The following is a 26,672-nucleotide window of genomic DNA, read 5'->3' on the forward strand; positions in this document are numbered from 1 at the left end:
TCATTACTAAGCAGGACTACTCACAATCATACCATTTTTCATTTTCTTACATTTAGTTACTGTATAATCAAATTATTGCTATTAGTTCTAATAAGCTTTAATGTACTTAATTATATTTAACAAAGCATTAAATATACTACATTAAAGATATTTATTGTATATATATTAATGTACCGTCTAATGTTATTGACTTTGTATTATCCTTTATAAATATGTGTATGACTTTTTTATTTAATATTAGTTATTATACATAAATATAATAAGTTTAATTAAATTTTTAGTCTTTATAAATTTAGATATTTTCAATTCAATTTTTATTAAATTTTTTTATTAAAATATAATCTAATATTACCGATAACATTATTTAGATATTGATATTGTCTTATATTAATTGTATCAAAACCTGAGAATTTTACCAGGACGAAATAATATTGTACTCATGTCATTCATATTTCAAATAATTCACTATAACTTCTGTATAGTCGTGATAAGATTAATGGATCTCGTTTTATTAAACTCTATTGTCAACATAAAAAAATATAACATATTAATGTTAACATTCCACGTGTTTATTTATATTTTATTGTTAACAAAATAATAAAAAATTAAAAAAACATGTAGTTTACTTATTTTAGGATTAAATATATTTTTAATATTTAAACTTTGATTCAAAATTAAAATTTATTTCTGTTTGAAACACGTTTTATATTAATATTAAAATTATTTACACTGTTTGACGTATTTCTAATTTAATATTTGTCAAAAAAATTAACATAATTAAATTAAAAAGATTATATTTATTCATGTTTAAGATTTAAAAGTTAAAATATATAAGTTTCGAACACAAATCCTAATTTTAAATAAAAGAATCAAAGTTCATATATTATAAACATATAAACGTGTAACTCTAAATTTTAAATATTTTTATTATTATTCCACCGACTAAAACCGTATATTTAATATTTTTAATTAATTTTATTGAATAGTTAAGTAGCAGATGTTATCATAATAATATTATTACAATATTAAAGTATTAGCTACGTGAAACAGTTCTTATTCTTTGACTACAATAGAACATGTGCAATGTTGACTTAATAATGATGTGAACTAATCCGTTGTGCATTTTCTTTTCATCGGCTTAATCCGTTGAGCATGATGATAAGGAGGGTGTCCTTAATTTCACTATATTGTCCTTAATTTTAAAGAAAAAGGTAATTTCTTTAGCATAATGTGTTTGAATTTTTTATTTCATCTTGATTTTTGTTTTATAAGATTATACTTCTATTTGTGTTTGGATCTATCGTTTTATTATTTTAAACATTAATTAAATAAATTTGTTATAAAAAAAATTTGACGATAAAACAATATGATATTATTAACTATTTAATATAAAAAGACATAGTAAAAATTTACGTGGACATTGAAATTGAGACATTATTATATAAAAAAGTAAATAATAGATAAAAATATAAAAATGAGTAAAAATATTTTATTTAATAGAATAGAGATTTGTGTTTCCTAGAATTTAATACACCACTTAAACAAATTTAAAGAATATATATATATATATATATATATATATATATATATATATATATAATTAAGATTATAATAAAATTAAAATACCATAAATTGAATTTTGTAAATATTAAATAAGTTAAATATCAATTCTAAAAAATAAAAAATTATATGATAGGAAAAATATAAAGATTTTTCAAATGAAATACAACTAAAAACAAGAAAAAATAATAATATTAAAATTTAATAAATTATCTTATAAGTTAAGAATATTTTAGTAATTAAAAATAAAAACAAAATATAGAAACGATAAATAATATATAAATATCAATTATTCAAAATAAAAATTAAATATTATTAATACTTATATTTAGTTCATATACATATGATTCGTATCAAAATTAAGAAAATTTGATATAGTTAAAAGAGATATATGTCAACTATCAAAGATTAAAAAAATTATAGGACCAACCTCTTATACTAACTTTTAATATCTATTTCATCATGATATAAAATGATTTTCTTAAAACATTTTTGTTTTCAATTTTATTCTTTAAATAACAGTTTTCTAAATTAAAATAATTATCAATTTTGCCTTTTAGATATTTTTTTAATTAAATTTTTTTTTAATTTGACTTCTTTTTATACTTAATTACTCTTTAAATTAAAATGATTATTTATAATAAAAAAGTTAACTACAAAAATAAATAAAAAATATTCAAAAAATATTTATTTTTACTTTAATAATTAAATAATAACAATTTTATTATTTTTATCATAAAAAATATGAAAATATGTGTTTCCACCCCTGTACAATAATGTGACTGTCAGTTGCGAAGATAAAATACGTTTAATTTCAATTTTTTTTTCAATATAAATAAATTATTGATGAAAAAAAAAACACACACACTATTTTTTATTTATTTAACATTACTTATAGTATACTATTTTTCTAATTAACATTTGTTTTTGAAAGGAAAATATGTTTAATATTTATGACTTTATTTTATTGAAATACTAAATATTTTTATGAAATAATAATATTTTTATATGCATATTTGTCAACTATAATTTTTATTTTATGGTTGTAGTAGCTAAACATTAAATAAGTTTTATTAACATTTTGACATTAGACCAAATTATTTGAATTACTGATATGAAGTAAGCTTAAGAGTAAATGGACCTATTTGTTTTTAAAAGTAAACTATTTTACTTATGGCATTAACATAGATTATTAATCTTCGATAATGACTTATTGTTGGATCTTAGATTATTAATTTTCAATAATGACTTATATTATTGGGATCTTATAGATACATACACAATATATTTTGGAGTTTATTTTTAAGGAGCTAATGTTTTTATTGATATTGGGAGATACAATTTTCTTATATTCTTTATATCGATGATATATTTGTTTTTTGTAGAGGAGATATTAGAACACGGTAACATTTGAAATCTTTGTTTTATGAGTATGACATTTTCTCTAGTCAATGGGTGAGTTATGCTAAAAGTCACTTACTTTTACATTGTCGATGATTTTGATTCTTTTGTTAGACATTTCAAAAAGTTTCTCTCTTATGTATGATCAAGGATTTCTTCTTTTTTTGTATTTGGGTGTGCAAATTTTTGTGGGACTCATAAGTCACAATTCTTTTCAACATTTGGTTCATAAGATTCGTAATAAACTTACTTCTTGGAAAGGGAAGTTGTTTAGTATGATGAAAGAATTCAGCTAGTAAATTTGATAATTATTCCTCGTGTACAAAATTTTGTTTGGATTAGGGATAGACAAAAATGGGGATTGGTAGTTGTTAAATGATCTATCTTGTGTGGTTCTAAGGTGAATAGTGGTTTGTAGGTTACCAGTTGGAGAATAAAGCATATCTACTATGTTTAGATGTGGAGGTTACTTATGGCATAATGACTTAGACTAAATTCATACATATTTGACTTCTTAAGTCTAAGTATCATAAATATATGTTATTTAAATCGTCATCAATTTGCATGGTATTAAGGATGCATACTTTTCAAAATGATAATTGATGTCTTGACATTTGCATATCTTAATTTGATAAAATCCATTATTTTGACAGACTAAGGTTATACTCTATTGTTAGTTCAACTTTGACATTACTCACTAAAATGTTCCTTCTTTTATTGTTCGTTTATGTGATTTTTCTTATTTAATGGTTAATGGGATGAGTAGACCTGTCATTTTAACCCACAACCCAGCCCCCTTTAAAACTAAACCCTATTTTAATGACCCACTTAATGGGGGGCTTTTTAAAAGCCCCCAGCTCCAAAAGCCTTGCGTAATATGGGTTGGGACAAGGTTAGGATGGGTTTAACCCCCTTTTTGATAAAATCTCTTTTTCTCTCTATCAATTGAAAGTCTTGTTCTCCTAGCAGCTTTTCAAGTCTCTTTGGTTTGAACCATAACCAGTTAAGAATCTTCCATGCCCATATCAGAATAAATATCACTATGAGACTCATAGTTATGGCCCATGCTGCTTTCATTTCTTCCTTGCTTTTTGGTAAGGGAAATGAGAACAAAGAAAGATGATAAAACTTGAGGCAACAAATCCAGAAGTCTTCACACAACTCAGTAGGCAAAGACTATGCTATCCCACACAACTCTCTAAGTTATCCAAACAATAATAATTTTGATTTTGTTTTGTTTTGTTTCAATATTATTAACAATTAATATATAATTAAATACGTATTTATTAAAAGAAAAATTAATATCAATTTACAATGAGTTTGAAAAGGATTACTAAAAGTTTTAAATTTATAAAACAATAAAATAAAAAGTAAAAAAACAAATATTTAAATCCTAAATGTGATAATGATTAAATACATATTCAAATAATTTATAAGTTGGTAGTTTTAAATTTATTTTCTAATATAATAAATTAGATATTGTTGGTCATATACCATACAGAAAAAAAATTACATAAAAGCATCTCATAAACTCCTTAATCATTAATCATTGCATATACCATAGGGAGTTAGAAATATTGAGAAAATATAGATAATTTGATGGTGGGAAAAGGAAGAAAATGATTAAAAAGAAACAAGTACTAGATCCAACATTGGTACAATGCAGATTAGATAGTTGTTCAATTTTTTATTTAGTTATTTCCATTTTTCTTGTATTTAGAATAAATTTTTTTTCTAAAAAAAGGCCCATGGGCTAGCCCTATCCCACATGGCTTTTGTGGGCTTTTTGGCCCTGTGGGCTTCTTAAATGAAGTACTTTTTGGTCTTGTGGGCTTTTCTAGTCCCAACCCATGTAGGATAGGGCCAAACAATGAGAAGTGATCCAATTTGACAGGTCTAGGGGTGAGGATGTGCCTAATTGAATTATGGACAAAATTGATGTGCTTTCTCAAAATGTTGTTAAAGAATTTTACTCTTCTAGTATGAAACGTGTGGATTGGTGGAACTTGATTTGGTTGGATGATGTACCACCAGCCAAAACTTCGGTTCTTTGAAAGTTATTATATGGTTGTTTACATATTGATTTGGAGGTTAAAAAAAGAATGGTTTTATGCTTTATGTATTCTATGTGTGGAAATAATGTTGAATATTTTTCTTATTTGTTTTTTCATTGTTCTATTGTTATGCAATTGTATGGATGATTGAAAAAAGTTTTTCAGGATTTGCAATTTTGTTCTTTTTAATTTGATTGTTCAGTTTATAAAGTCTCCTTGTAGTCCTTTGCTTAAAGTGACTATCATTATTGTGGTTATCTAGATGATTTGGAGGATGATAAATAATAGTAAATTTCAAGATCCAATTATTTTTTCTTCCACTAATTTTCAAATTAAGAAGTTAGTGTGTGTGGTTAGGAAAAAAATCTAAAAAACATATGAGTAATACTCGCTTTGGTTTTTTGGTACTGAAATTTTTCAATATTAAAACTAAACAAGGTAGGATGTTTTCATTTATGGATGTAATATGATAAGTTCTATATGTTAATTGGCTCAAGGAGAATATTAATGGTGCATCTAAGGTTGTCCTGATTTGACTTCACGTACTAGTATTTTTAGAGGAAGTTAGGATGAATATGTGGGTAGTTTTTTAACCTTTTTAAGTGTAAACTTTTATTTATGTGGAGTTTATGGTGGTCATTTATGCTTTGAAGCATGCTTGGAGGAAGTACTTCTAGAGGCTTTGGTTGGAGAATGACTCTTTTTTGGTCTGTCATGATTTTCTGGAACAAATAGTTCCTTGGAGTTTTAGAGGGAGATCATGTCGACGCTTGCATTTTTAGTAAGCATATGCAGTTCAAAAATTTTCATATTTCTAGTGAGAAAATTTATTATATATAAATTAGCTAATTTAGATTTGATACATAAAGAACAAATAATATAATGGTTTAATATTTTATCTTTATATATTTATTTAGTTTTTTCTTTTTAATTTACTTATTTTTTTAAAGCAAAACTTATATCATGAGTTTTGTAGAATCCCCTAGTTTGTATTATTTCATTTTATTAAGAAATCTTCATCTCATAACAAACTATTAGACTTTAAGTGTTAACTAAGATGTATGTTAAAATTCATACTCATACTTAACATGGCTTTTTGAATTGAAAAAAGTTTTCTACATGCCACGTAAGATTCATACTATAAACTATATCAATATGCAGAGAATAATAAGGAGGTAAATAGAGGATTTGCATAGTTGAAACCAAATTTCATGCTGATTTTATTACTTCCTTATTAATTTGTACATTAGAAGTCAACAATTTAGTACAATAAGTAAAATGAAAAGGTGTCTCCTTTTTTAGACCAAAAATGTTATTTAAATTTTTTATCTAAAAATATTGACTAACATTTAGAGTTGTCAAAGTAGGTTAGAATCCATGGGCTAACCTGGTCCACCACGGGTTCAAGTCTGATTGGATTAAAATTCTTTTACAAATTTCAATGTAGGTTAATTTTTGACATGGTCCACCAAGAACTCGACTTAATCGGGTTGAACCCGTGGTGAGCCGGATTGGCTCACCAACCCACATGCAAATAGAGGGTCACACATTTTTTTTGTAATTAGGTTGGGTTGGATTGTTTGTTTTTTTAGCCAACATATTGGGTTGGCAAATACAAACCTAATATTTTTGTGATTTTGAATTGTATTTGGGATTCAACATAATGTTGAATTGTATTGAAGTTTATCTAAGTTTTAATCACAATTATAATTTATTTTTTTTAGAATGGAAGAAAAAAATTGTATTTTTTTTAATTAAGTGAGTTAATAAATCAACTCGTTTAACCCACCAACCTATAGTGGACCGGACCAGATTCGTATTTTTTCAACTCGCTAATAACGGAACCAAATTGGATTGACTCACTAAATGGTCAACCAGTAGTAGACCGGTCTAAGTAACCCGTTTTGACAACTCTACTAACACTACACATAATTAAATACATGTTAATGTGATATTTGCGATTGTAAAAATGAACATTCAAATTTAAATAATTATATATATATATATATATATATATATATATATTATGTATTCACATACAGTATATTAACATTCATTTTGTATTTTATACTTCTCATAAATATTACATTATAACTATTATTTATTGAAAGGACAAATCGTAGTAAATGTTCTTAATTTGGATTAAGTTTTTTCACACAAGATATTTTTGCCCACAGAGTTTGGTTTGGTGCCTACTTCGGGGCAAAAAATTTGGATGTGACAAGTCCGTTAAATTTAACGTTGAAAAATAAATAAATCAAAGAATCTAGAAGTTTTGCATATTTGTAATTATGAGGTGGAGCTTAGTTTGCAGATAAACACTATAGAAACTAACTAAACACATCAATTATAATTCAAGCATATATAACCATTAAAGTTACGTAATATATAATTGTAAAAGAACCTTTTTTACAAAAAAAAAAATAACACAATTTTTTTTTGAGAATTGATTTTTTAAATATAGAAAACCAAATCAAAACCTAAAATTTAGATGTAAACTAAAATTGTATTTTACTGAAATAAATCTCAGCTTTACTAAGGTGGTGTGGTTTGTTGATCCTACTTCAGCAATCAATTATAAACTATTGCAAAATGTAACTTGTAATATAAGTATAACAAATCAATAAAATTATGAGTGGCAATATTAATATGACAATGTTTTCTGAAACCGTAACAATCAAGCATATTCAAAGAAATTGAAAAAGAAATGAAACTCATTAAAGAACTGGTTTTATCTGTTTGGCATTCAGCAAGCAGAACCAAAACAACCCAAAAAGTTATCACAGCACAACACATATAAAAAAAGAAAACAATTCCTCCAAAATCACCTTAGAAATATTTTAACTATACAATTCATTTTTTAAATATAAAATATATAGAGAGAGGGGAAAAAAAGAAAATAAATAAATGAGAATGAGATTAGAGAGTACAACCACAACAGATGAAGAAGTAGCAGAGCAAGGCGACCAAAGCTATGGACTCAAGGCCCGTAATCAAGGCCCATACCACGTCATCAACCAACGACAAGTTCCACTGAATCACACTGTCTACGTTCCAATACGATAAGTCCAACGCCGGCCACCGGAAAGTCGACCATGGCACCGAAAGGCTTAACTCCGGCCACCTGAAAATCGACCACGGCACCGAAAGGCTTAACTCCGGCCACCGGAAACTTGACGTGTACCACCACCACATCCTCCTCTCCTCTTCGACCCTTTTTTTCTCCTCCCTCTTATCCTTTTCCCTTACAATTTCACTTTCGATTGTGATGTTGAAGCATTTATTAATCTTCTTTTATAAGTGTGGGGCATCTATAGGAACAACGCAAACATGATTTAACACGTGTTAACCCCAAAATTCCACTCCCCAGAAATTTTTTTTTTTCTAATTAAGTGATAATCGTCAATATGCTTTTTTATATGTTATATCCATAATATTGGCTACATAAAAAGCTATGCTGCAAAAATATTTATTACACTGGAAATATAAAGTAGGTTATTTTAATTTAAACCTTTTACTTTTCCATCCATATTCAGTATCAATGAAATGAAAAATATTGGCAACACATTTTTTATATACAAATATATTATAAAATTTGTAATAATTATTTTTCTCTCCCGTTTTTAATTTTATTTATAATTGATGTCTAGTCTTTTTACAACAATATCGTAATGATTGAGACTGCAATGGGTAAATCATTTCTTTTTTCTTTTATGTTGAGTTATTGTTAAATCTCAATTGGTTTTTAAGTGCACGTCTTAAAAGAAACTAACAAATTTTACATAATGTTCATTACAAAGAAATAATTAGTCCAGTAGCCGAATTTTTTAATTAGTTTTAGAAAAAAATTCAGAGACTCTTTCACTACGTGATCAAAATCATTCTTTCAAGAAGATATAGTTGTTTTTCTAAAGTAGGTTACTTTATGTCACAGATAGATAAGTTATTTGAACTTCAAAAGGAAAAGCTCACTATGAAAATGATGTTTATGTAATAGGTAATTAAACTATGCAGTAGTGGGTTAACTTAGATAAATAAGTGTTACCTTTAGTTTCATCTATACGTTTTCTAGTGGAAAAATCAATTGATTTTTTAAATAGTCAATCTTTTTATGTGGATTTAGTTGAAAAAAATAAATGAAAGGTAAATAAGAGAAAATAAAATAGAAATAATTTTATCTATGACACGTTTAAGAGGAAATAGAATGAAAATAAATAAGATAAGAGTAAAAAATATAGTCATCATATGATCAACTAGGTGTTTCAACAATTAATTTTGAACTTCTTTTTAAACTTTTTTATGAATAAAAATTTAAATATTTAATAATTGCTAATGATTACAACCATTAAAAGAAAGTGAATGATAAAAAAAAGACAATGTTAAAACTGTTTATACCAATATTTTATGCATGTGTTTCACTCCATTGATTATTAATTAATTAGTTATGAGTTTCAGTATCAACAATGTTAAACTGTTTAAATAAAGTATGAAAAAGAGTTTAGGTCTCTACATAGTTATCTTGTTCTTGTCATGAATTTATTAAATATCTAGTGAGAATCAAACACAAAATTAATACCTATCGAACTTTAAAGACAAAATATGAATGAAATTTTACTTCAACAACCAAAATAAATATAGCCAACCTGCCACTGTTACTCTCTCCATTCAAACATGTTATATCATTCCTATTTCTGTATACAATTCCATGAAAAAAAAAATGAATTTCACATTTTTTTAATCTCAAATTTTCACCTTCTATTTATATCCTTCCACGTTTTTCATTCCTGAACTCCCTTTCTTTATAACTCAACCATGCTAAAAACGAGTTAATAAAATCCCTTCTTAAAATTTTTAAAATTCAAAATTGACACCTTATTTTATTTAAAAGATTAAAACTTAATTCTACTTATATTATCCATAATAAAATGTAATTATAGAAATGAAAATCGTATTTGTAAAACAATTTTTTAATTAAAAATAAATACCAATAATACTTATAATATCATATCTTTATTTGGACCAGTAGGTATCCATGTTTTCTATGTGGACTGGCAGGCCAGCTAACTAAAGCGACTTTCACATGTTTCTCTCCATCCTTCTGATTATGTCCCATGGATTCATTTCTTACCTTCCTCTTGCAAATTATATCTGCTTACTTTTACAATTAATCGAATGCATTTGTAAAATATTTAAAAAATAATAATAGTTCCTCTTACGTGCGTCTTTTTGCTTTGTAATTATAGTTCATACTCATCAAATTCAAAGTTTGAGAATTAAAACATGCACAGCTTCAACACCATTTTAGCAGTTCCTCAGTTTTACTTTTAACTCTATCAAAAAGAACAAGAAAACCATTTCCGTTGCGCAATTTAACAAATCGGATAAGTTAGGAATAATTAGCTTTCTGCAGTACGGGTCACTTAAATTTGGTCCTATATTCTAGGCTCGATGCATCAAAGACAGTAACACTGTCAGCAAACGAGCTCAATTTGTTGTATTTAGTAAAGCTAAGAAGAAACAAATGTATAATTACATTGTCTGCCATTTTAATCCCTGGACAAATTCAATTCCTTTAATTTTAAATAAAAAACTAGCATTAAACAAATGTTATTCTCTTCTATATCTATTTTACTTTACTGAAAAAACCTTAAACTCTTGCTCTTTTGAGATAATTAAAGAATCATTACAAGTTTAACATAAAAAATCAACTTCAAATGTTTAAGGTAGGCAGTTAAGCAAAAATATGATAAACTAAAACGATCTAGTAACAAGTTCAATTTTGAAGAAAACTTCAATATCATAGAAAGATTTGATATTTTAAGCAATTCACTTTGAGTATTATATTCACAACAATTTCATAAAATTAATTTGTGAATATTTTGAATTAAAAAAAATGGAAAGTTTTAGGAGAAAGAAAATAGTGAAACGACTTTGATATAATAATTAGAATCTAGATTAAACTTACAGAATTAAATTCACACTTCCGATATTAAAGAACAACTAGAAGTCTAACATTTCAATAAGCCTAAAATAAAAATGGACGAAATTGCAATCTATATCAGGAAACAAACTTCAAAAACAATAACCTAGAGCCAATCTGACAACCACAAATAATGGACGACATTAAGCCTCCTTCTCACTTAAGATACTATTTTAAATAATACATAAACAAACAAAACTCTGGTAGTAAACTTCAGTTTAGAAACGAGAATATCATCAAAAGCTATCTAGTAAGTGTAGAATGCAACTGTATTCCAGCAAGGATCAATAGCAGCTAGAGGTGTCCAAAGAGTCTTCACTTGAAACACTTGCACATTCCATCCATCAAAATATGTGGACAATGTCATAGGCAAATCTTTACTTTGTCAAAGAACAACATAATGGCAAGAATTTCGACAAAAGAGATGTACACAGCAAGTTAAACTTTTAATGTTGTGTTTTATTGACTGCCAAACTCGAGCAACCAACGTTTAGAACAAGCAGAGCACAAGTTGAATTAACATGGGAACTGCTTCTCAAGAAACTCGGATATATTTTCTAGTTTTACTCAACATTTGGCAGTTATTCCTGTTACTAAAGCTTGAAATTACGAAAATACCCACTCCCCACCAAATCAATTTGTTTTTCAAACTTGGAAGTTGTAAATTAAGTTCTGGCTAAATTCAGAAAATCTTATCCCATTATATACAGTTGAGGACAAACAAGTGCTCCCTTTTTTGACAAAATTTATTGAATTGAATTAAACCCATATTCAGTCATAATCCACCACCAAAGTATTATTAAAGAGAAGGATACGTCCAGAAGAGCACGAACGACTGCAGAAGTAAAAAGAGAAAAGTTATAATGCTGAACACACATTCAAAAGTGCTAAACATCACAGAGAGAAGAAAAAAACCCAACATAGATCTTATGATCAAAGGTTGAACCGGTCAAATAAAACCAGTTATATAGACCTCTCCAAAAAATTTATTATTATAACATAAAACGCTATTCTTGTATGCAATTGCATAAAACATCAAGGAGCTATTGGACTACATTGTTCAACAAGATCAATTCTAATGATATGATACAGATACCCAACAAAGCTTTTGTCTCCAAATATGTCATGTGAAACTCCAACTTTGAAAAATTCTATAATATTTCTTTGTTTTATTTACATTACTGAACAGCTAGTCAGCAAGTGCATCTTTGGTGAGTGCTTAGTGTACCTTTAGTGCTGAAGCATTTTCTTTTAATTAGATTTGTTCAGAGGTTTGGCTTGAGAGCATCTGTATTAGAAAGCTTATGTGTTCTGGTAGTACACTATGTATGCTATTCCTTGATGTCTTTGGCTGGAATACAATGTTTATTTTCTAAGGGAAAACATCTTCCCACACTTGCATTGATATTTAGTGCTTAAGTTCAGCACATGGCAATTCTACTCATTAGCTGGGTTACAAGGTGTCTTTAGTATATAATCTAAACTGTTTGTTCCTTTCTTTCATGTGATATTCATTCTTTCGTTGTATTCGTCTCTAACCATCTTATCCAAACTAATTTCATCTTTAGTGAAAAATACACTGTCCCATACACCAAGAAAAAAGAAAGATGAAATGAACATAGACAACATACCATTAAGCCACCCAGAAAGCCGTCAAGTAGCACTCGATTCCAGGAGTCAAAGTATGTGTGGGTTGAAAAACTTGCTTTCGCAATGAGCCCAAGTGAAGTAAATGCCATGAGAAGTAAGTAAAACACAAAACCTTTCAAGCCTGTAAATCCCAAAATACCCGCAACCACTCCACCAATTATAGATAAAAATGTTCGGCTGCAAAAGAGAGAAAGATTCAATTGTATACCTTAGAGGACATTACATGGGTGTTTGTTTTCATAACCCCCTGCCCACTCCCTTTTTTCTCCTGTAAGTGACATCTATATAACCATGACCTCAGATGACTATTTCATAAATATAAAATGAAACAATTTCATCCATACTAAAATTTACACCCCAAACAGCTTGGTAACTCGCCATGTTCCATAATCAGGTAAAGAAAGAAAGGGAAAAAAAACCTTCGGTTCCATGGTCCAACCCATATAACATTTCAAGCTAAATTATGTATTCAAAATAGTGTTCATAACCAACAGTCAAACGAAACCTGTAATAGATAGTTTTCATGTTGCTTTGCATATTCTCAGCATTAAAAGTCAGCAACTCGTTCACTGCATTGCTTGATTTCTTCTCTGATGAAGCTGAATCTACAGCCATACCTATCTGCCTAGTGTAATGTGTTTCTGTAAATAGAAACAGAGTCAAATGATTTTTGGTAGAAATAATACAAATTAAATCACGCAGTTGGATTCTGAATTCAATATACAAGAACAATTCCGCTGAGGTTAACAACAGGTAATTTCAAATGGATGGTCGAACGTAAACAAGATGGACCACAAACTATCGACCACTGACCTAACTATGTTGTGTCATTAACAACTAGGACGCTTTACTCACACAAAAGGGGAAAACGAAATTAAATTAAACAACTGGAACTCAAATCATCCCAAAAGCCAACTACAATAACTCTCAAAATCCCCAAATTGTTTAGTTTCAAATTTCAGTATACGTCGATGCTACCCATCCCACCTGGACATTCACAATTGCCACATAAACTCCCGTGTAGAAAAATTAACAAAATAAAAGGATAAACATGTATAACTTCGTATCGTATCATATCATATAATGCACAAATTGTCAAGAACAAAAACAAAATAATAGATAACTGCTATTTAATAAAATTAAAAGCTACGATTTAGGGTTTCGTGGCCTATGTAATTCAACTAAAATACTTGTTACACGCTAACATAGAGAATTGAAATCCAACATTCAGCTACAGAGACTCCCGCAATTCACACAAACATCAATGCTAAAGTATCAGCGTGATGCAGGAAGTGAATCCCGATCAAGTGCGTAAGTTTTGTCCTACGTCAACACTTAACTAGACATTATTGATTTAATTCAACACAGACCCGTAAGAAATACACAAGGCAATCTCCTAATAACCAGCGAAAATCGACATGGAATTGCTATTATTTGGATCGAAAATTGCGAATGAAATCCGATCGAATGAAATATCAGAGATTGACAAAAACAGTGATACCGAATTTAAGAAACGAACAACCTAAAATCCTTTACCTTCTGCGACGCTGTTTGATAAATTGTTGTTGATGCAGTGCGCGAAGAAAAAACACACACACTTTACACCACCCTTTTACTCCTTAACCCTTTCTTTCTAGTCAATTTTAACGGATCTTCAAAACTTGGAGATACAGTGAGTGACGAATCTCCGGAATGTGGCACACCGATGAAATACTATCTTGTACCGTTAAATATTTATTTATATATTATGATGAACGGTTGTGATACTATTATACCTGCAACGGGTTGGGTGAAGTATATACAGGGTTTCATGCACTCTTCCGAGAAAGAAAATTACTTTTTTAAGTTCTAAAATATTTATTTAGTATTTTTAAAATAACTCAAATTTAAAGAATAATAATTGAATTCAAAATTATTTATTATCAAATTTAATCATATATATTTTATATATTTAAAATATGTGGTTTTTAAAAGGTTTAGTTACATATAAATGAATTTTGTGAACAAGATAAAACATTAGTTTTAATAAAATTTCTTTTTATAAATTTTATAGTAACTTATATATTATAAATTTGAGTCCGAAATTGAACAAATGAGAGCTTCTTAATTAAGTAGAATAAAATTTTTAATAAAGATATTACTCCATAATTTTTATATATATATATATATATTAATTTTAATTCTTTCAAATATATTTCTTATTTTTTTATTTTAAATGCAATAATTCGATGAATTAAATAGGTTTGTAGTTTCTAAAATTCTAAATTTGGATGCAAAGTTGTAATTTGTTCATCTTACAAATTTTAATACAATTTGATTTAAAATTTCAAAAATAAATAGATGTATTCATTTTAATCGAGCGTTAATTGTTCTTTTACATTCTAAATCACATTCTAGGTTGACATTTGAGGTGATGTCAAACAGTATAAACAGTTCAAACGTCACTCTGAAACGTTGTTTGAAATAATTATAATTGATTTTTTTTCATTTTTTAAATAGTTTATTTAGATTGAGTAATTGAAATATTTAATTTTTTTTTTATGTTTGGATAAAGCAAGTTAACTCCTCTTTTGAGAAAAAAAAAATATACTTTAAAATATTTTCATAACTCGACTTTACCCTTTAGCCCAAATTATCTAAACTTGATGTTCGGTCCATACCAACTCATCTTGAGTCATCTTGACCACAGGAATAGGATGAGTTATCTCGACTTTCGACCCCAATCGACTTGTCTCGATCCTGGGATCAGGACGACTCGTCTCGACCTTCAACCTAGGATGATTCGACTTGACCTTCAAACTGGGTTGAATCGGCTCGACCTTCGATCCAAGCCTAGTCCTCACGACCCGGGTCGACTCGTCATGACCTTCAACTCAATGAACACATCTCGACCTTCTTAAGTCAACTCCTCTCGACAATCGTCCAAGGTAAAATCAACCCAACATTCGGCCAAAGTCGAATTAACTTGACTTTCGGGCCAAGTCTAGCAATATACATTAGATGAGACTATCCATATATTAATTAGATGAATATAATAAAAAAGTTAGGCGAATTAGTACATATGTTGATTAGGTAAGTGTAATAAAATATATTATTTGAGTCTAAGAATTCATTGACTAGATGAAACACCAAAAAAACATTAAATGAATTTATTGATGCATTGATTAGACGAGTCTAACTGTACAAATTAAATGAGTCATTGATATATTGATTAGACGAGTCTAGTAATGCACATTACACAAATTTGTCCATACACATATTACACGAGTCTATTAATACACACTAAATCAGCGTGTCAATTCATTGATTAAATGAATTTTGCAATACACATCAAAACAAGTTTGTTCATAAACTTATTAGATTAGTATAGCGGAAAACTTTAGAGAAATCTAGTGATACACATTAGACGAGTTTTTCTATAAACTCATTTCACAATATGGCCAAAAATATTATGAGTCATTCCATGCAATGGTTAGACGAGTCCGTTTATGCACTAACCAAACGAGTCTTGGAATACACATTAGAGAGTTTGTTTATACACTAACTAGACAAGTCTTGCAATACACATTAGACAATTTTATCTATACAGTAATGTAATTAGAGGAGTCTAGCAATATACATTAGACAAATATTTTCATACACATTAGACGAATATATTAATACACCTTAGACGACTCTATCCATATACTAATTCGATGAGTATAACAATTTACATTAAATAAGTATGTTCATATACTAATTAAACAAGTCAAAACTTAATTATAAACATAAAAATATTTATTATTTCATTTTTCAACTTCTAAATCTATTTAAATAAACACATAATTAAACACCAACTAGAGTTGTCAAAATGGATAATCCGACCCGATTCGACCCATCACGGGTTGTTCACTTAGTGAGCCAATTCAAACCGACTCATTTATTAGCGAGCCAAAATATTTCAACCTGTCCCGGCCCACCACGTGTTGGTGGGTTAAATGGATTGGCTCACGGGCTCACTTAATTAAAAAAATACATTTTATTTATTTATTTATTAATCAAAACTAAATTATAATTATAATTAAAATCTAAATAAAGTTTAATATAATCCAAATACAAACCAAAACCACAAAAATAAAAATTATCTATGTGTTGGCTAAAAAAAACAACCTAACATAATGCAAAGATCAACTTAAAAAAAAAACACTTTTGTGATCATTTATTTGCAGGTTAGTGAGCTAGTTGACTCACCACAAGTTCAACTTAGGTGAGTCGGGTTCTAGATGGACCGGGTAAAAAATAATCCCTATTGAAATTTGTAAAAAGATTTTAACCCAATCCGGCCTGAATCTATGGCGGGTCTTTTGACTCACGGAGTTCTAACTCATTTTACAACTCTAACACTAACACATACTTAAACACTTAAGCACGGGTTTAAAAATAGTTATGTTATCTTAATAAAATAAGTATATCGAATTTTACGTAATTTAAATTTTTCTTAGATATGTTATCTAATAATAAATATTTAATTTATTAAATATTATATTATTAAAAATACATTATTTAATACTTTTTATTCAATATTGATTAGATCATTAAGAAATTGGACAATTCATGTAGGCAATCTCCATCAATATGCGAAGTCAAGTATAATTAAAACACAATAAGTCGGCAATTTGAAAACAAAACCCTAAACGTTACTTTTTTTCTTTGCTTACGGATTGGGATAATTAAAATTACATTTCGTTTAACAATGGGCATCTTCTCCGTTGTTTGAATTCCATCGTCATTCAATCAAAGTCCAAACTTTGTGGTAGCTGAACCAATTAATTAATATATATTATTTGGCTAAACTACCCAACCATTTATGTGTTTAACAAATTGTTATAAAATAATAATCATTTTGGTTGATTTAGCGATGTTTTGTCTCGATTTTATGAATTTTGATGTGTTTTTAGCGCTTTGTTTGTTATGCTTGTGAAATAAATAACTCTCATGTAAAGAAATATATTTTAAATTATAAATATATTTTATTTTAAATATTAAAAGATAATCGAATGTTATTGGTACTAATTGTGGAAATTATATTTTTAGCGCTTTGTTTCTTATGCTTGTGAAATAAATAACTCTCATGTAAGAAATATATTTTAAATTATAAATAAATTTTATTTTAAAAATAAAAAGATCATTGAATGTTATTGATATTAGTGGTGGAAATTTTATTTTGAAATGTTTTGTTTGATTTGATTGCTAATATTTTTTTTTACTATTATATTTTGTTTGAATAATTGATTTACACTAGTAATAATATGAATATAAAGTATATATTTACATTAGTTTTGATTTATATATAAGTTGTCGGGGATGAGTACGTGCTATGTAAAAATATAGTCTCAGTTATAGTAAAAGGTTAATATGATTTTTCATCCCAATTTTTTATAATTACTCAATGTGATTTTTAATTTTTTTTTATCTCTTACATTTGGTAAGAAGAAGAATCAATGTAGTCTCGTTTATTAATATTCTATTAATACTGTTACAGTTGACTAACTACACAGCAAAACGTGGTTCATACTTAACATTTTTTTAGTTGGATATCTGTGTATTCATTTATTAAGGTGAAAAATGTCTTCTTTTGTAAAGATTGAAAAGAGTAGGTAAATAAAATTTCTTGTGGGTTGATTGAAGATTAAATGTTCAGGAGATTTGGAGATTAAATTTTTGTAGGGGGTGGTCGAGGATTGTGCTTGTACTTGTGGACTTTTCATTCTTGATTAGCATAACTGAATATTTTTTTTCACGACTTTGCAATTCTATGATTAACTAGAGTTTGTTGTTTAAATACTTGATAAATTTGAAAGAAGTGGATGGCAAAAATTTGCAGTGAGTGGCATAATTTTTTACAATTGCAAGATTTGGAAACAAATACGATTTGTTGTTGATTAAATATGCTTGCGAGATTCGGAAAGAAAAGTTTTGTAATGGGTGGAAAAGTTTCTACCGCGAGTGATTAATTCTAACAATATGAGATTTGAAAGCAAGTAGGGTTTGATGAGTTCAGATTCTTTCTTATGATTTTATTGATGTTGATCTGTTTTGCCTTCAAAATAGTCTGATATTAGTATTTTAAATGAGGGTTAAATATGTTTTTGGTCACTCAAGTTTTAGTAAATTTTGGAATTAGTCCCTCATCAAAACTTTATACCAATTTAGTCCTTCATCTCTTAAAATGTGTGAATTTAGTCTTTTTAACCAAATTTTGTTAAGTTTATCTGATGTTTCAAGCGCATTTCATGATAGTATTTAAGTTAACATTGAAGCAAAAATGTGTCAAACAGTGTAAATAATTTAAATACTATCATGAGATGTGCTTGAAACGTCGGATAAACTTAACAAAATTTGGTTAAAAGGATTAAATTCACGCATTTTGAAAGAAGAAGGACTAAATTGGTCAAAAGTTTTGATGAGAGACTAATTCCAAATTTCGCTGAAACTTGAGGGACCAAAAACATATTTAACCCTTTAAATGATGATATTTTTACGGTAGGTGGCAGCCGTTGAAGAGAAGAGAAGAGAAAGAATAATGATAATCTTGTTCCTGGTCATTTCCTGAGAAGTATTTATATCTGTTATGAGGTTTTCGGTCATTTGTTGAGAGATTTATGATCACTTGTTAAAAGGTTTATGGTCTTTGTTGGAAGGTCTCAAATGACTTACTGTGAGGTTCTTTGTCAAAGAAGTGTCTGATCTATGTTGAGAGATTCATGGTCTCTAATTTATGTTAGGAGGTCACTTATGAAGAAATTTTTAACCTTTACTTGATAATAATTTGATTATGTGCTGAAAGGTCTCTGGTATAATTTGTTGAGAAATCGTTATACAGGTAAAAGGTAGGTGAAAGAGGTAAAAGTTATAAGTCTTCATCTACCACCTAAGTACTATTTTCTATAATGAAGACGGACTAACTGAATGTTAAATGATGGAGTAAATTTGTTTCATAGGATAACTTCAGAGAAAAATGTTTCTTCAAAAATATTTTCAAGACATCGTCAAGACTCATCCACGCAACAAATTTGCTGTGACAAAATTAGAAGAAGATGTAGACACGCATACGATTTGTCACTTCCAAAATTTAAAATGTTGGCAGATGACATAACTGTTTGAACAAATGGCCTCAGAAGCTGGATGAGATACAATTGTTGAGAATGACAACCTAAACGATTGATGAATTAAGTAAATAAGAAATGGACCATGTCAAACTAAAATGTTAACGGAAGTTAACAACATATAACGAGTTTAGTTTGATTTGAGGAAAATTGAATACTCAAATCTAGCTAAGTTTATACAATTTAGTCCAGCAAAAAGTTTAGACTTGATTTATTAAAAAAAAAAAAAAAATTGAAGTTTGACTTGTTTCTTCCTTTGTAGTGCGCACTAGCTAGGCCACACAACACAAAATAGTTGCAATTGCATTCCTTAACTGAAACTAAAGCAAGAACCAAAAGTAAACTAAACTAAACCTGGTACCACAAAAGCATGCACAATTCAGGAACAGAGAAGGAGACGGTTTGGTTTTTCCAAGAAAGAAACGACAGAGACAACACATATTTAAGCACGCAAACCTATATGATCTACAAAACCCACGTGGCCAGGATCATCCCCACGTAGCAAATCCACAAGTTGCAGACCTTGACACGTATCATTTTCTTGCGTAGCTGCATGAAACGAAAGGGTTTATATAAGGGTATCTGGATCATCAGCATATGCATCATAACTTAGAAAGAAAAAAACCTGAAATGGCACCTCACGCTTCCAGAGTCAGAATCTCTTTTGCTGCTTTGATTGCTTCCCTAGTCCTTCCCTTGTTTTTCCCAGAATGTTGTTATTCTTCTTCTGTGCTCATTGCAAGAGCATCTGCCCCAAAATCAGATGCTGATCTTTTAGAATTCCCTCTAAACTTAGAATACTTGGAGGCTGAGTTCTTCTTGTTTGGAGCTTTGGGTCATGGCTTGGATGTGATTGCTCCAAAACTGGCCGGGGGAGGACCTCCTCCCATTGGTGCCAAAGCTGCAAAACTCGACAACTTTATTAAGGATGTTATATTGCAGTTTGGTTTGCAAGAAGTTGGACACTTGAGGTTTTGTTTGTTCTATCTCTAACCACTCTTTGCAGTTACAACTACTTTTAAGCAATAAATGAAAAATTGTGGACAACATGTTTGTTGTAGGGCCATAAAGAGCACAGTGAAGGGATTCCCCAGGCCTCAGCTGGATCTAAGTTCTTCATCTTTTGCCAAAGTAATGGATAATGCGGTTGGGAGAACCCTGGATCCACCCTTTGATCCCTATGCTAATTCAATAAACTATCTTCTTGCTTCTTACGTTATTCCCTATGTTGGCCTGACTGGCTATGTCGGTGCCAATCCAAAGCTGCAAAATGCTACTTCCAGAAAGGTAAATTCTCAAACCCTGCACTGCTAAGAACAACAAATTTGAAATCATTCTCATTCTTGGTGCACGCACATGAATAGCTTGTGGCAGGGCTTCTAGGAGTGGAATCGGGACAAGATGCAGTTATAAGAGCATTTTTGTATGAACGAAAAACGCAATTGGTGCATCCCTATGGATTGAGCGTGGGAGAGTTCACAGATCGCATTTCAAGTCTTAGGAACAAGCTAGGAAAAGCTGGTTTGAAAGATGAGGGTCTTGTGGTGGCTAAAGTGGATGGTGCTGAGAAGGAAGTTACTGGGAACATTCTGGCTGGTGATAGAGACTCACTGGCATATTCAAGAACACCAGAGGAAATATTGAGGATAATATATGGAACAGGTGATGAACATGTTCATGGTGGCTTCTACCCTAAAGGAGCAAGTGGTCGCATAGCAAGAGCTTACTTGAAGCATTCCATCTAAAGCTTCAGCATCATCATCTGTTTACAAGTCGTGGCTTCAATCCAACTGTTGTGATTATTCTACTACAGTTAGCTAGTATAATAAGAATGCTACTTTGTACTTTGGTTACAGTTTATGAACAACTTATCTGTCTTTGTTAATACATATTTTATCAAAATAATGAGTATATTGTATCTCAAGGTATTAAGTCATTGTATGAAATGCAAGTAACCTCGGTTGTATTTTATTCACCAACTTATTATAATTTGGTTAATTCATATCGTGATTTTCATTTAAGATACTAAAAAATGATTTAATTAATTAAAAATTAAAATTAAAACAAATAAACATATATGCATTTGAAGTTTGGGTTTTAAGATATAGGAGATTAAAATCATAAATAATTAAGATAAGGAATTATTTAGAAGGAGAAGAAATAACGAGAATGGGCACTCGGTTGTTACACGCTGATGTCTTTCTTTCTGAAAAGTATTGCCGTCCGCAGTTTGTTTAAATTTTAAGCATAAAAGTTAGATTATCCAAATATGAGAATAAACTTGAGTTTGATTTGGATTAGTTTCAACAAAATATCAGATCCAGTCCAATGAAAATTTGAATCTGAATAGATTATTTTATCTCTTTGGTTTGTTCGTCTCTTTCTATTTTAGCAATGCTATCTAAGTAAGTAGTTTGTACTGTTATGCCACTAAGTAATGTCAATATTTAGATCTTTTTACAAATTAAGTAACTAAAAAATTTCAAGCAATGGTATTGGATTTTTAGTTACTCAATGAGAAGATGTGATGCTAGTATCGGATACACGATACAATAATATGTTTATTTTGAAAATATTATATTATTTTAAATATATATATATATATATATATATATATATATATTGAAAATATCAAAATAATATACGTAATAATAATTGAAAATATCAAGATAATATATGTGATATATGAATATAATTATAATTGTCATCGTAACCAAATATATAATTATTACTGTATGAATCTAACTAAAATCACATATACTAAAATTATTAACATAAATATTACTGTTTTATAAATTAAATAATTTATTAATAAACATAAAATATTATAAAAAATAATCCAAACACTTTATCGATAAATATAAAATATTATAAAGTAAAATAATCCACTTTCCACGTGTCTAAATTATTGTTATCGATACATTTAAAATACCTGGTAGTTATTTTATATTCATTAGTGCAAATAAATAAATTGAAGTTCAAAATGAAGATTTATAAATTAAATTATAAGTAGTTTTCATTAATATTTTTATTGCCAATAATTTTACTTTTAAATTTAATTTCAAAAAATAATTAAAGAAAAAACTACTAATGACTGATAAATATGGGGAAATTCATATTATGATATTTGTTTGAACACATTAATAAACAGATAATTAAGATATTCATGATTAGTATTTTAGTATTATTGCAGCGGATTTTATAGATGAATACAAATCACATCCTCACATCACATTATATAACTGAAGTGAAATTACTTTTGAAAACAGGATTCAAAAGCACATTTGAGCTAAACTAAATAAAAGCAGATTCTTATGGATTTGCATTAAGCCAAGTTAAACCCAGATTCGAGCTTCAAAACGTGAATTCGAGCTTTAAAACATCAAACCAAACACGTTATTAGTTAACCATCTTACCAACTTTAATCCATTATCGGAAACAATAACTAAACAAATCAGATACGTATTCACTTTTGACACGGTTTATTTTATTCTATACTCCAAATGGAATTCTATATCCAAACTAAGATCATCAAGATTTAAACTTTTAAACAGACCCTAATCACTACTATTTATACCAATCAATAAGATTTAGTTGATGATCATTTTGCAGTTTGTTGAACAAGAATGCAGTCAAATTTGACACGAGAACACTAATACTCAAATCATTTCCCAAATGATGTTACCATCCTATATTCAGATGCATAACGTTTATAACTGCTCTACGTACATTTCTATGGAATCAAAGGAAGAAAAGAAGGAAGAACAAAAGATAACACCTACTTATCTACCAATGTTCTCAGCCCTCAACTCTCTTATTTCTTCTGCTTGTCTAACATTTGCAGATGTCTCATTTCTTGAATCCATGTCATCATCGTCATCATCATCTACGTATATAATACCATCATCATCATCATCAAGCTCATCTTCACCATCCCAATCATCTTCATACTCATCAAATTCTTCATCGTCGTTATCATCTGCATTTGCACGCAGAGTGTGAAACTCCGGAGGAGGAGGGCAATCTTCAGTGATTGCCTCGTCCCTCTTTATCACAAGATGCCGAATAACTCTTTCATCTTGGTCCAACAAAGTCTTCAAGTCGTTGATGTATTTTGCATCCAACTCGAAGTTCATCAACATGTAGTGTGCTTTATTAGCTTTCTTTATTTTGTAAGCTAACCTTCTCATACCCCAATCATTCAGCCTCCAAATCTGACCCTTCTTCTCCCTCATAAATTCTGTCAATGTTAGCAAAAAATTAGAAAAAAGTAGCAGAACATCTTTTTGTTTTCATCTGCAGATACATACTAAGTGCAAAACTTTTGCTTAGCCATTTTTTCCCTACTGAATGAATTAAGAACAGAAGTATTGAAACCCCTCATGAAATTTCCAGAGAGGGCATTAGAGACTATATTACCAGCTATGAGCCTATGACTTGTTAACTTTTGGCAAAGGTAGAATAAAAAATACAATTAGAGTTAATTCGATAATAAGGGCAGTAAGAAAACAACAAGCCAATCATAAAGGTCTCCACAGAAATGGTAAACTATTGAACTCATTCCACATGGCATCAGGGAATATGAACAGTTAAAAAATGATACAGAGAATTATACGATGAAGGTTACCCTGAATTTTCTCGTTGACAGCTGCTACCTCATCTTCATGCTTCTCATGAATTAAGTACATGACCTCATAGTGCCGCACTGCAGAGGTAAGAAAGCAGTGTGGTGTGAGACAGAGCAGTTGAAATATAGGTAAAGATTAGCAAGATTTGATCATATGACCTTCAGGAAACAAGACAACAACCTTACTGCTGCATGGAAATTGATTGTAACTAAACTATAAAAAAATGTGAGCAAACATCTATAAGTTCAGCGCAAAAGTTTGACAAAAGAGATTTAGATAAAAGCTAAGAAGATTGAGATACAATAGTTGCTCAGGGCAACTCAAGTTGTGTGCAGGTTGAGAACATTAACATCATTGGCCTTGATGGTTTCAGTTGAGAATGGTTCACAAACAACTAAAATAATTAAACAATGAAAATAATTACGAAAGACATGTAACAAAGTTTCCACTTCAATAAAAATGTCTTCTCTGACCGAAAGGAAAAAGAATCTACGTACATATTTCAGCATTCATATCACTTTCCAGTTCAAGCATCAGCGTCTCGAAGAGTTCTCCTGTGAATCAAAATTAAAAACTATCAAAAGGAATAATCTCAGCTCTGAAATCCCCAACAGTTTTAGCCTAACAACACAGATGCAAGTAACTAGCCCTAAGAGTCTTGGACAGATTAAACAGATTGAACATGACTACTCACTTTCCTCGGCATCTTCAAACTCCGGGAGAAGCTTCCCTTCTTCCTCAACTGATCTCTGAAAATCGCAATTCAAAAAATAAAAAAGAAACTTCATCTCCATCTCATAAAGAATAAACAAAGTTAACTTAACTAAATTCCACAGACTATGACGCAATAACTAGTGTCATATAACATCAAAATTTTCTAGACTGTTAGGAACACTCCCTTCAAACAAACAGAGAATTTATGGTGAACGAGTCTTCAAAAGGGTGTCTTGCCCTAAAAATCAAACTGATGAAAAATTGAACCAACCCATAAAATCATATTAAACCGAGAGGGGGAAGAGAAAAGAAAATGGAGGGTTAGGTAAAAAAAACGACCTTTTTAAGTAAGACAGCTTCGGGGAAGAAACCTGTGGCCTCGTCAGGTTGGGGTACGGAACTATGGGTATCGTCTTTTTTGTCTTTCTTGCGGGCACTCACAATCAGTGATGCTGATTTTCTGGGCTTATTGTGAATAGAAAATGGAAGCAAAGAAGAAGAAGTAGGATACCCATTTGCGAATATGAGGCATGGGTTGTGGTTGAAATTGAAGCTAACGCAGTTGGTTGTCGTCATGGTGGTTTTTGAAAGCTGAGGGAGGGGATAAGAAGCTGCAAGAGAAAAACCCTGAAGCAGTGACTTTGCTTCCATGGAGAGAGAGAAGTGAATTAGACACACTTCAAGGCTTCAAGTGACTTGTTACAAATTACAATGCTATATACCGAGTGGGGTTCCTTTTGTTTTGGACACATAATCCATATCTGTATGATTATTTTATTTTATGAATTATGAGTTTAATCACAGTTCAACGAAATTTATCAATCGTAGGTTTAGGGTACATGTTTTCAAAAGCCGACGAAAAATTAGTCTAAGCTTTTACTATAATTAAAACGAGTGTCAGAATTAGTTTTAAATGTAGATTTAACTAAAATATGTTTTTGTTGTGTTTTTAGGAAATTTAATTGAATAGGGTTTTAAGTTTTAATTTTCTTAATGAAAATAATATATTAATTGTCATTTCTACCTTTTTTTTTCTTTATTATTTACAACAATTAATTCTAGTAAATCTACAAGTGGCATACTTTTCTCAGAGGAGAAATTGCAAATTAGCTTATAGCTTTTATTTGAAAGAATTTGTTTTACATAAATATAAAACTATGCCGAGTAACATGATACAACTATCTAGCAAATTTTTCGTTTTGTTAAAATTATTCTCCAGCAGAGCTTGGCAATTGATATTGTAGAAACTAATTTATGTCATAAATTATTTAAAAGATTAAAATAGCACAAGCGATATCTTTTATGAATTAAATCATATATTTACTTCTGGTGGAAAATAGCTGTAGTTAACAAAAAAAAAGTAAACATTTTGTCCAAAGAATATGATGTTAAAAAAGTAAACATTTGGGTATTGTAAAACAAGAAAAAAAATAAGTTTAATCAACTAAATTAGAAATCGATTTTGTCCGAAGTCAATCGGAGAGACTTTTAATTTAGGTCAAATTGTTTGGATCACACTACATAAACAAAATATCATAAA

The 26,672-nt window shown here is 29.2% G+C and overlaps 3 protein-coding genes across 3 annotated transcripts; 1 reads left to right on the top strand and 2 right to left on the bottom strand.

The window, feature by feature from the left end:
• Positions 1 to 11,004: 11,004 nt before the first annotated feature.
• Positions 11,005 to 14,404, bottom strand: LOC114189062 (ER membrane protein complex subunit 6). Its single transcript, XM_028077766.1, has 5 exons — positions 14,182 to 14,404; positions 13,151 to 13,286; positions 12,627 to 12,822; positions 11,811 to 11,830; positions 11,005 to 11,370 (listed from the first exon to the last, which is right to left on the bottom strand). Exons 2-5 carry the CDS (start codon positions 13,258 to 13,260, stop codon positions 11,340 to 11,342), a joined length of 357 nt encoding a protein of 118 aa, XP_027933567.1. The 5' UTR covers positions 13,261 to 13,286; positions 14,182 to 14,404; the 3' UTR covers positions 11,005 to 11,339.
• A 5,973-nt stretch (positions 14,405 to 20,377) lies between these two features.
• Positions 20,378 to 21,765, top strand: LOC114187228 (desiccation-related protein PCC13-62). Its single transcript, XM_028075414.1, has 3 exons — positions 20,378 to 20,761; positions 20,852 to 21,077; positions 21,155 to 21,765. Exons 1-3 carry the CDS (start codon positions 20,388 to 20,390, stop codon positions 21,533 to 21,535), a joined length of 981 nt encoding a protein of 326 aa, XP_027931215.1. The 5' UTR covers positions 20,378 to 20,387; the 3' UTR covers positions 21,536 to 21,765.
• Positions 21,766 to 23,360: 1,595 nt separating this feature from the next.
• Positions 23,361 to 25,836, bottom strand: LOC114186938. Its single transcript, XM_028075016.1, has 5 exons — positions 25,472 to 25,836; positions 25,113 to 25,167; positions 24,916 to 24,972; positions 24,418 to 24,495; positions 23,361 to 24,030 (listed from the first exon to the last, which is right to left on the bottom strand). Exons 1-5 carry the CDS (start codon positions 25,781 to 25,783, stop codon positions 23,573 to 23,575), a joined length of 960 nt encoding a protein of 319 aa, XP_027930817.1. The 5' UTR covers positions 25,784 to 25,836; the 3' UTR covers positions 23,361 to 23,572.
• Positions 25,837 to 26,672: the final 836 nt, after the last annotated feature.

Source organism: Vigna unguiculata, chromosome 6 (genome assembly GCF_004118075.2).
Source record: "Vigna unguiculata cultivar IT97K-499-35 chromosome 6, ASM411807v1, whole genome shotgun sequence".
Lineage (NCBI taxonomy): Eukaryota > Viridiplantae > Streptophyta > Magnoliopsida > Fabales > Fabaceae > Vigna > Vigna unguiculata.